General features: G+C 40.3%; 1 protein-coding gene across 1 annotated transcript; it reads right to left on the bottom strand.

Annotated features, from left to right (window-relative positions):
- Nucleotides 1-204: 204 nt before the first annotated feature.
- Nucleotides 205-7,789, bottom strand: fam180a (family with sequence similarity 180 member A). Its single transcript, XM_085376664.1, has 3 exons — nucleotides 7,702-7,789; nucleotides 916-1,013; nucleotides 205-534 (listed from the first exon to the last, which is right to left on the bottom strand). The coding sequence occupies exons 1-3, from the start codon at nucleotides 7,775-7,777 to the stop codon at nucleotides 205-207; spliced, it is 504 nt and encodes a 167-aa protein (XP_085232790.1). The 5' UTR covers nucleotides 7,778-7,789.
- Between the last annotated feature and the right edge of the window lie 4,330 nt (nucleotides 7,790-12,119).

The raw sequence follows: 12,119 nt of genomic DNA, 5'->3' as shown, positions 1-12,119 counted from the left end.
AGTTTAGTTACATTTTTTGGTTAAAAATTAAATTGCTTATATAATTTTATATACATTTTTTGATATTTGTATTTGTATATACAAATAGTTTAATATAAAAAGCAATATAATAATCTAATTTGTTTTTAAACTTTGCAGGACACTGGAAATGGCATGGATAAACGGCATCTCCACTACTGAAAAAAATATGGACAACTTCTTTCCTCAAAAGGGTTTGAGATCCTTTTGAAGAGCTTGGAACAGCTGGATTAGGGTGTCGGTCCATATCTCTTTCTGGTGCTTGTTGGTGATACGAGCCAGGGTCTGAGTGGTGTACACTAACGTCAGCACTGTCCTCTCAAAGTCCTGCCAGCTCAGAGGTTGGCGCCGCTGGGTGAGCTCGGCCGTCAGACGCCTGATGTCGGAGAGCCTTTTAGGCAGTACTTCCTCACAGATGACTTCCAGCTTTTCCACACTTCTCAGGGAGGCCAACTCCTCATCTGGAATCAGCAGGGTGTGTCCATCACCTTGTATCTGCATTCCACCCAGCAGAATCTGGGAGATAGATAGGCATCCACTAAATTCACATTCACATATATAAGCAGCTAACTGAAAAATGGAGTTGCTAGCAAGGTCACGTCCTGTTAACGGCTATTTCAATCTGTTCCAAAGAGCCTAATCATCTAAATATTTTGAAATGAGCCTAAGATGGCATAAGAAAGTAAAATATCTTTTTCATCAATGTCACCAAAATATCTCACGTTCCTGCTAATGATTAGGAGCACAGCAGCAGTACACAGTGTTTTGTTCTAATCAGCAGGGTGAGGCCACAAATGTGTTATTTTTAGAAGTCTTGTGCACATTCTAAGCATACTGGTTTCCATTAAAGAAACACTAGCTCATGAACTATTTCGGGGCCGCAAGAACTTAACTGACCTCAAAAAGCAGCTTGATGTCCTCCACCGAGTGCTGGAATGTGGGGTTGATCAGTGAATATGTTCCCCGTTTTATCCTGTATGCAGATGGGTACAGCACTAGAACACACAAGAAGAAAAAATTGGATTATAGAATCTCCCTTTTCAAAAATTAAGGCAGGACATTATTTATTGTGACATTTATGCGGGAGGGCCAGAGGTTGAGTAAACACATATTCATTACTGTTCAAATATTATGTATGTGGTTGAGACTTGGGCTCCAGCTGTGAAGAGATCAACTGGTCTTTGACCTGAGCCACAGTTGCTACAAGCACCAGCGGCCTGGTGCCCCCAGAGGTGCGATATCTGCTTATTGACTCGTGGAAGGGCAGGTGTAACTGACCTCATTTGGTCAGGCTTCAAAGTGTCAGCCCATATGTGTAGCAGACGGGGGATCTCATAATGTGAGGTGTCCTGATACGGCTGGAATGAAACCCCTCACTTTCAGCTAGAAACAGTTGCTGCTGCCGCCTCATTTCTGTGATAAAATTGAGCAAAATCCATATTTTCCTGGAAGTGATAACAAGAGGCTAAACCTCACATCTAGAGGTGGACAGCAGCTAACATTACTCACATACTTTCCTAAGTATCTGATGTACTAACAATTAAGCACGGGGCTATTTTGGAATATTTTGTTTTTACCCTAATTCAGAGGTTTTTAAAATTCTTTTTAAATACACATTGTACAGTGTGATGAAACTTCAGAGTTCATAATTCTGGACCACCAGAGTGAGCTGCTCTATAGAGATGTGAAATTGGAAAGAAAAATCCAGCAGAAGCCTAGCACAGGATCTAGAGGAGATTCATCAGGTCCTTCAGTTGATCTGTCTGCTGATCACTGAAGCCTGATCAGAAATGGTCTCAGTGGAAGAGTGGCTCTCAAGAAGGAAGGGGAACAGAGAGAAAGGGCTGGGGTAAGTTAAATTACACAAGAACTGATATGGTTAATCCCATTTTACAACTTTTGTTACAAATCGAGTCAATTAGTTCACTGGTCTAAAATGAAAAATAACATTATGGTCTAAATTGTCTAAATAACATAGCTGTGTCTAAGAAATGATTTGTGAACTTCCTTAATCTAGCAACACATTTGCATTATAATAAAGAAAGATTAAGAGTCACACGAGAATGTGCAGGGTCTGTTTGTAATAATATAACTTTGAATACTGCCCAGACTTTGAAAACTTTTTTGTGTATCTCTGTTATCTCTCCAAGAACCATTTTTGTTAATGTAGCATCAGGAGAAGAAACTGAAAATCAAATTTGATTTGCACAGAAGGAGGTCCATCCATCCATCCATCCATCCATCCATCTTCATCCGCTTTATCCGAGGCCGGGTCGCGGGGGCAGCAGCCTAAGCAAAGGAAGGAGGTTTCACAGTATAATGAATTAAGGTAAAACTTCCTCTAGGGTTCTACAGCTGTTCAGCTCTCTTTTTCCATTGCTACCCATATTCTGTTGCCGTCCAGTACTCCATTCAGCGTGTAAGCCAACACACGGAGATCTTAATGAGGTATACAGTATATAAACACTGGCATTCATGTGAATTTGGATGTCATCCTTCCTCTCTGCTACAGTGGCATCTATGGATTCCTGCTTCACCAATTCTGCAGTAATGATCAGCTTGACTGCCTGCAGCATCGCTGGCCAGATACATTTAGCTTTATAGCAATTGTCAGGCCAGCCAAAGCCACACAAATTGGCAGAGCTCCCTATGTACCTGCTTCCTGCTTGGGCGACTGCCAGTCTCAGCTCTGGCCTCCCTTTCGCAGCACAGCCACTGCTCTCAATGTAAAGAAATGTGTAGCTCCACATTTCCATGTTGGGGTTCCAAAAATCTGGCACATCTGTGTAATCTTTAGCATGTTACCTCAGTCCTTCCACCTGCCCCACCGTCAGGGGCCATAGCCAGACGTTGTGAAATCTCAAATAAACATTGTCTAACTCCACCTTTTCCTATAATATGAATTTGGGTTTCAAGGATCAAAACATATGTACTTATTGTAAATTCCAAATGCAGATGAAATGCTGTTCACGACCCTCATCATAATGTCAGAAATCAATAAAAGTTCAAACACTTCTAATGGAGAAGTTTGAACTTGTTGAAGAGTGACTCTGAAGCAATATAATATGCAACATGCACAGTTGTTCCAACCCCCAAACACCAAAGACAAGTAGAGAGAAGATTTCCCCAGATCAAGTACTAACATCCAACTCTAAGTGGATGACAACTTGTAGGTGAAAATGTATACTCCTCATTGAGTATGCAGCTCCCAAATGCATCAGGTATTGTGGAGGAGCGATGCCTGTGCAGACATATTAGTTACCGAATAGATACGGTAGCTTCAGCGGGCCATTGCTAAAGTAAACAATACAACACCCGAGGGTGCTCATTAGAACAAGGGTTATATCGTTAAAGGATTGAGGCGATGCGGGGAAATGACAGCAGGGAAAGCAGCGCTGATTTACATCTAAAATTAATAATCTGTAATTTACATAAAAAGGCTCTGCTACTACTACAATAGTCCTTTGGCATGTAGGAAAGGGTGTGTTTTATGTTTATAGCAGCTCCAATAGCACTTTGGAATAAAAATATTATAGCTTGTTATAGTTGGAGCTGCATTAGTGTATATGTGCACAGGCAATAACAGTAATTCTAGTCATTCCATTAAATTGTTCGATTTCTCCCAGCACAATATTGTGAGGGCGATACTGACTTAGAGGAAAGATAGGTAGGGGCACACACTGGATATCTAAATGAATCATGCTTAAAGATTACAATGAAAATGAACTAGCTTATAAGTTTGAGACACTGTGACTGACAATATGGCCAATAACAAAGAAAAAGGGCACATATACGTAGAAAGGAGCTAATGAAGGAGCACAGGTGGTTGTGAAGGTCAGGTAGAGATAGCAGATGTGAGAAATTGAGGCCACTGCAGGATAGATATTCAAGATATTGTTCATTCTGTTACAAGCAATAAATAAATTATTGTCATTTAGCGCCTGCCCTCACTGCAGGACAGCTGCAGGACAGTCATCTTTGCATTGTGGATTTTAGCTTTGAGGAACTGCATGAACAAAAATATGTCACTGTGGAATTTCACATTCCCCAATGGATGACCAAATAGAGTGCATAATAAAGTAAATGGGAAAGAAATATTTCGACACAGCTGGTGAAGGGCAGACAACAACAGATGATTAATGGTGCAGAAAATGTACTGAACTTTGCAGTGACAACATATAAAATCCAGGAATTTATCATAGTGAAGGAGAAATAATGATATTTAGTCATTTTTGATTACCAACCGCTATGCAAAATCTTTGATTATGCCGCGTTAATGTGCAATATTTATGAATGTGAACGTGACATCTCAGCTTTAATCACTACGATTTTATCACATGTAAGTGAGGAGGCTGGTGAAGGTAGGCTGTCCATATATGTTAGAGCTGGATTTTCCATGAAGTTGTTTTTGGTGGGTGGGGGGTCGGGAGGTAGGGGTCGGCTAACGTGCAGGCGAACAAACCATCACGAGGTGATTCATTCTTATGAGCAAATTTTTCTTTTTTCTCATTTTCAGCTTGAATGTTTAATATACTGCTGATGTCCTTTATCACAACATATCAGCTTTCCCTGCTGCTTGTTCTAAGCCCATTCACCCGTCATGCTCCCCTCCCTCCTTCAGCGCTCCAAACAATCAATGTTTGGATGGGCAGGCTTCCCCCCAGTGTCATTATGTAGAGGCAGGGAACTTGTAATCTCCCGCTAACTGCTTGCAAGGAGATGATGGAACAACAAAGATCCATTAATTAGCTGGGCTAAATGGTACTCCTGGCTGGAAGGATATCTTGACGAAGACAGAAAGAGAGAGAAGGAAAAACAATCAAAAACAGAAAAAAAAAAACCCAAATGAATGTCTGGATCCCTCCAGCGTACGATAAAAGAGGGTGAAAAGGACACAGGATACAATGAAATCTTCCCTGCAATGGACCATCTTCTACATTTCACTATATCTTCAAATAATAGAAAATTGTAAAATCCCAATCCATGACAGTATTGTAATGAGAGAGAGATTTAAATTCTACCATTTATGATGTAAACACAGATCATCATAAATACTCCGAATAACTGTGAGGCCAGCAGTAGTAAAGCCCAGCTGCAATAAAGTCATGCAGTGGTGCCAGGGAAGCTGATATATACTGGGGACAGTAGTGACAACTGGAGATATGGGAGAAAGGTTGCAGTTTCTCCTGGTTCCCCATCACCCACACTCCACCTCATGGAGGTGTGAGCTTAGCCTTTAATAACCCACACAAGCCTGGGCACATTCCCAACTCATCACTTGGTTAGTTTCTTCTGTGATTAGTTGGTGTCACGTTTACATACAGTGCCCTTTAACATTGTTTTTCAAAATATGCTAATGTTGTGAAGAGGCCTATAAAACCTATTGCAAGAAGAGATTATTCAAGGTCACATGATCCAGCTGTAACTAAGCTTCATCAGATTGGAAAGTTTTAGGCCTAATCTTAAAAGTAGAGAGGGTATCTATTCTCAGTACCAGTGTTCAATAGCTCTATTGTCTTATTCCAACTAAAGAGATGGGTTTGCAACCAGCAACTGCTAAACTACTAAAGTTGAAGTCATGTCATGAACCGCTATGTGTCTAAAGGTTTTGTAGATCTGATGAAGCAAAACAGGAAAACAGGTCTAAATAATAACAGCTTCAATGCTTCTTATTTCAGAGAATCAGAAAGTCCAAAGTCAAGTCCAAAAATCCTTTAGTCAACGAAGCATTTAGCTGGGGAATCCAACACAAAGAACACAAAGCTAAGGAAACACACAACTATATGCAACAAAAGACAAAGGAATACTGAGACAACATATATACAAAAGGTAATGCAGGAAGAGGAGACGGGTGAGGACCAAAACCAAGCTGAAGCCAATCAGGGAATCAGTGAGGACAGGGACAGGAACAAAAGCTACACTCAACATGAATAAAAACAGAACCCTTTAAAGTAAAGACAGACAACAAGATGGAGTGAACATGAAGACAAAGGTGACAAAGACAAACAGAGATGAGACAGAAGGAGGAACAGAAAAAGGGGAACTAATTAAAAACAACCCTAAAGTTACTGTTTTAACAGCAACTGAAGGAACAAATAACAAGGCTAGAAAGACAAAACTTGTAAACACAAAGGAATTAATGAGTAAAAAAATTAAACACTAACAATAACAGAAACCTAATCCAAAGATCACATAACTTCAAAACTACAAAGAATTCTGAACTTGAAAATTCAAAACCCTGGGTCCAAAACCGGGTGACCACTTGTTTAACCATTCACAGAATGATCGCAGATCAGTTGCTCACTACTTCCTAAAACTTGTTGGCTTGTTGGTGGTTTAGTAATTGGTTGAAGACCAAACCAGACCTGAAGGCCAGACAGAGATTGTAGAGTTTGCATGGAAAGTCCCTGACACTAACCAACGCTGGCCGAGCAGTACTGAAACTGTGAAAAGTGAGACAGAAGCAGGAAACATTTACTTTCAAGTTAAAAGCTGTGCCTAGTGTTTGCAGACAATCCGATGTCTTTACTGCAAATTCTGCTAATCACCAAAGAAATCACAAAGAGATTTTTGGTGCAGGACTCTCTTCGCTGTTGATTTCACCTACAGACACAAACCTAAAGACAGTACTTGCCAACCAGTTTGGGAATACTTTTCAGTTATGTATGACAATGTTAGACTGTCATACTGGTGTCATACTGCAAACTGACCAATGACTGATTGTCATGAGTGCTATTCACAGAGCGCTGAATGGCTACAACCACATCGTTGTAAGATGATGAATGATGAAATATATACTCTTAGGCTCTCTCTTTGATTCAGCGATGGCTGCCCAAATCAGCGCTCCTCCCTGTCCTGAATGTGTACATCCTCATCACTGAAAGAGCGGCTGCTGGCCTGTACATGTAAACAGAGCAGTCCTGGACCGATTCTATGCTGTGCTATCCACTCCAGTGTGAACTGAGCTGCTTGCAGTGAGATTGTAAATAGAGAACTGCCGTTTCCCTCAACTCCAGGAACATTTCTGAACATTAGCTTCACTTTCTTTCTGCTCTTGTTTTCAGCAGCAGTGGGCAGTTGTTGACAACACAGACAATTAATGCATGTTCAGAAACTTTTTATTGACAGTGTCACTTTGGATTTTTGATTTATTGCTGAAGGGGGAAAAAAAGTCTTACAAACTTTTAATAAAACAATGATTAAAAAATGATTTCCTGGATTTTGGTGATATGGTATAAAAATGTAAACAATTCTGAACTTTCTTTGTTTTTGCTGGCTTCAGCGTCATGTGACTTGTCTACAGATTTCAAGGCCTGCGAGTGATGAGAAAGGAATTTCCTCAGTGAGTAGATCCAGTAACAACAGGCCAGTCATTTTTCGCTGGAAAACGATCTGCTGATGTCCTGCAAACTGCAATGTTCCTGCTAACTGAAGAGGATAAACACATTCTTTCACAGCTGGAACCACAGACTCGTACCAGGACTCAGCCATCACAATTTGACTCTGTCTCTGTCTTCTAGTAATATTTTAAATGATCCCACAAATGAAAACAGAATAGTTTTTGATGCAAATATACTCAATGGTGATAAAATTGCCATTTATCTCATAATAGAGAGACACTAATCAGACTCTTAATAATTGCGCATTTAAGACCTAATTACCAGAGCTTGTGTGCCAACATACCTTTCCTGTGGTGCTGACTGGCAGCACAGTAGCTGCACAGGTAAACAACAGTGAGTAAAGTCCACCACTGTGCCATGCTGATGCTCACAACCAAGATCCACTCGTACAAATCAGTACACACTCCCTTCTTTCTGAGTTCTGTCTCTCAGTCATAAATGAACATCTCAACGATGGATGAGAACCCTCCTTTCCACTTCATAGGCTTTGTGCATAGGATCATCTTTCACTGTGTTCAATTTTCTTTTGTCCCCCCCCTTCCTCATCTACTTTCATTTCTTTCTTTTTTTTCGTGTGTGTGTTCTCTTCTCAAGCCAGGGTGTCTGGGCTCTCATCTGGAATTCATCAGAATTTTGGGAAAGCCTGCCCTCTTGGCTGGACTTTTCTTACAGCTACTGGATGGCTGCTTTACTGGCTGAGTGGTTCAGCCACTGAGTGACTCTTCAGTTGACCAGGCAACTGAGCAAATGGTTGAGTGGCTGACGAAATTGCTAACTGAACATAATCACATCCACTGAGCCACAATCAAGCCAGTTATGAGAGCGATGGACTACTCAGGATAATAACTAATTTGACCACATTTATCCCATCACACTGTAGTCAGAGGTCAGACATGGGACAACAGCTTTTTTTTTTTCATTTATTCACAACATTTGAAGAAAGAAGCAGCCTGAAGTCCAAATAGGTTGTAAATAAGCCAACAGTTCTAAGAAATAGTTATTTTAACCCCCCCCCCCCCCCCCCCCAAATCTTCTGGATAGCAGACAGTGACAGATGCTATTTGGCTGTACACTATGATGGAGGTTAGTGCAGTTTATCTTCCACAAGTGACATCAAACCAATATTTGAGATTATTTTAGCTTCATAAGAAAATGACCCAGGTGGGTGCTTAGAATAGAATAATTCTGGTGTTTGCCTTTTATTTCCTTTAAGTATGTCTGGGTCACCTGAGGGTTCCTTAAGCCCCTTGCTTACTGCCCTACTACTTTATAGCCTGTGTACTTGTGATCCCAAATCTCAGCATTCGATTACTGCAATCTATAATAAATGCTAGTGATTCTGTTTACTCACTAAAAATAGAAACTGTCCCCCTTAAGTAGATTAACATTTTTGTTGTTGCTGTATGCTTAAATTCTTGGTTATTTTATTACATTTTTCAAATTCATCTTTCAGGAAACAAAGCCCTGCCTTAAAAGAAGTGTTTAGATGCAGGTAGGGACCCCAGTTCTGCCGCAGGTGTATTCCTGCTAAAAGGGAGTTTTTCCTTCCCACTGTCGCCAGGTCCTTGAACAAAGAGGGTCTTTTGATTGTTGGGGGTTTCTCTCTATCGTTGTAGAGTCTTTAACTCACAATATAAAGCGCCTTGAGATGACTGTTGTTGTGATTTGCTACTATGTTAAAAAATGGATTTGAAAAAGTTGAAAGTACATCAAGAAAACCCGACTGGAGACAAACAACTAGTCAACATCAACAACGCTGTGAGGACCGCTCAGAGCATCTTGATTAAAGGCTGTCAAGACTCTCTCCCCAAGTCTATATTCTCTCCTCCACAGTGCCTTCTGCTCTTTGTTGTCACAGAATATGTGCAATAAACACGCAGTACGCCTTCTTGTGCCAAGGCATATAATAGCCTGTGTAGGTGCTTTTGGATTTCAGATAGTATGCTTTCTTGGCTGATTCTCTAAGGCTGTGTCTGCTAAAATAAAGGAGATAATATTCCAGTGATGGTCTTGCGTAAAAGCAGTTAAAAAGACAGACACTTGTGGCCCTGCAGTAGATTAGAGAGCAATAATTAATTATTCAAATAGAGTCTAACGATATCAAACTTAAATGCTTATTTTAACAAAAACAAAGGTGATAAGAGCTAGTTTCTTATCGACACTATGCCATTTGAATAAACAATGAAGTCTACTTTCTGCATGAAGTTAACATCCACTTTTTGAATGGAAAGCCACTGAAGTTTCACCATTTGACAGAAGCATCAGTAGTTTATGTCAACAAATGCATTTAGATATGATCGCACAAGACAAATAGTTCTCTCATTTCATTTGAGTAGTAAATGAAAAGTCAGTGAGACGTTTGGGAAAACTTTCAACTGATTTTAACAGTGTGAAAAATGACACAATCAGTGAAGGATTCATGCATTTCATTTTAGTGTGCCCAAAAAAATCTGATGGGAAATAAAGTGAAGAAGGTGCATGGAAGGATTATACAGCATGCAGCATAACAAAAATATTTTTTTTTAAAAACAGCTCATCCTGCTTGATTAGGAGACATAAAGCATAGAAATGGTAATTTAGTGATATTAAGAAATTTGATTCATTTACACAGCTCTGAATTTATGTGCTTTTGCTTTACTGCCACCATATGTTTGCATCTTTGCTAGTAGCAGATGGGCGCCCAAGGTATAATGCCCTCAGCTTTCTTTAACCTACTCAACACAAAACACAGTTGCAAGGATGAGAACTCTGGAAGAGTGCCTCTGTGGGCAAGCTGTAAGTCTCGTTCGCATGCGATTCACATGAGTAACACGTAAGGCGCAGGCAGATGGCGTTCTGAAGGGCAAAACAAAAGCCCAAAACATAATTCTCTGCTGCTTATGTCCTTTGTGTTTGCCTGCAGGTGCACAGATTTAACTACTGTAAGACAAGAAAAATGGTAATGACCCCTGAGTGCGTGAGGTTGTACAAACACAGTCCGATCATGTGCAGTGTGAAAGAGAACCAGTTCTCTTGTCTCTGTAACCATGAGGGGGCAGTGTTACGACACAGATCCTGAGTGATCCACAATTTCCCAACTTATCCAAGATCCTGCAGTGATTGCTGCTGCTCCCCAACTCTTTTGACGATGGTGCATGAATTCCAAAATAATTGAATTCTATTCAGATAAGGTCTGGCAACGTGAATGCAGCCACTTAAGAGAGATCAAAGAGGTTGTTTGGGTTCAAACCAGGTGGGGACCCTCGAGACATCCTTTAGTTTAATTGCTTCTATGCTGCAAATCAGTGGAATGCCTCAAATATGCAAATTTACACGAGGCCACTGCACATCTGAACTTGCACGAGGCTTGCTTAACAGTCGAATTGCTATCACGCGAAAAGTCTGCAGCTGCAGTTTTATGTTATAATGCAATGAGTCAGGATAATAAATAAACACCCGATCTGATTGTGCAAATAAAGAAAATGCTGAGATTCGGACCGCTGGGGCTTGGTACCATTGCCCAGCTAAGAGTCTGTGACTCATTGGGAGTGTTTGGAAGAATAGCGAAAACTTGTCATTTTATGATGTAGGTAGTTATTGGTTTGACATATTGCTGCAAGTAAAGCCTGGAGACCACAGCAAGCGACTGCTTATACACGTTTAAACACATTACCTGGGGAAAATGCTTCCAGAGCATATACAGTACTGTTAATATACATGCATATAATGTTGTTCAGTTCAATGTTTCTTTTTAGTTTTAATCCTCAACCAAATATCTGCTGAGACACCTTCCTTTTTAATTATTTCACTGTAAATGACAATTGGTTCTTGCTTTGTGCTCAAGGTTGCAAAGAGGTAAAAATAAAATAAAAATCACAAGGACCATATTAAAATAAAATAAGAAATGAAAGTAAATATCAGAGACAAGATTGCAGAGAAAAGTGCATCATGAGGATAAATACAACTTAGGAGTCCAGGCTTTAGAGAAAGAGAGAAAAGTTTGAGAACAGTTAGAAATGAACTCTTAGAGTTTAAAACCAAGATCTATTGATTGACCATAGTTAGTGGCAGCATGGCAGCCGTCACAACAAGTGAGGCCAGTGTGAGAATGGGCTGTCTAGAGAATCTCTACCTACCTGGCAGGAGGCACATCACACTTCAAAACAACTCAACAAAATACTGCGAGCATGTGAGTGCTCAACCACAATGCCTAATCATCATACCTCAAGCAGAATAATTACCTCGACTGTCCATCACACCTCTGCAAACAATTTCATCAGGGCTCGTCAGCACAGAAGCACAGTCACAGCACTGAGTCTTTAAATGGAGCTAGCATGTCTTGGACAGCTTGGAACGTCACGATCAGCCCTCGTGGGTGCCGGGTGTCTCCAAATCCTAAAAAGTAGGTACTTGTCTGCCTGATATATCCTACACACTAGAGAGGAGACAGCTACAGCAGCATGTTAGCCTAAACAGGCCACCTGTCACATTACTTTGGCATGCAGTATTTATTACCAAACAATATCCCAATTAGCCATGACAGGAAACAAAGCTTTGTAACACTTGAGAAATTAATAGAACGTGTTTGCAAAAATCATGTTGCTAATTTTCTCCTATGTTCTCCTGTTTGACCAATTAATTTATAATAGCCTGATTCATAGTCAGCTGTGCAGCCATTATTACAATGCACGAGTGTAAAACAGCAAAACAACATAAATAACT

The sequence above is a fragment of the Diplotaxodon limnothrissa genome, linkage group LG17 (assembly GCF_057381915.1).
Source record: "Diplotaxodon limnothrissa isolate DT_005_m linkage group LG17, D_limnothrissa_male_GT1.1, whole genome shotgun sequence".
NCBI lineage: Eukaryota > Metazoa > Chordata > Actinopteri > Cichliformes > Cichlidae > Diplotaxodon > Diplotaxodon limnothrissa.
Note: the sequence above shows the minus strand (reverse complement) of the source record. Positions and strands in the feature narration are given on the sequence as shown.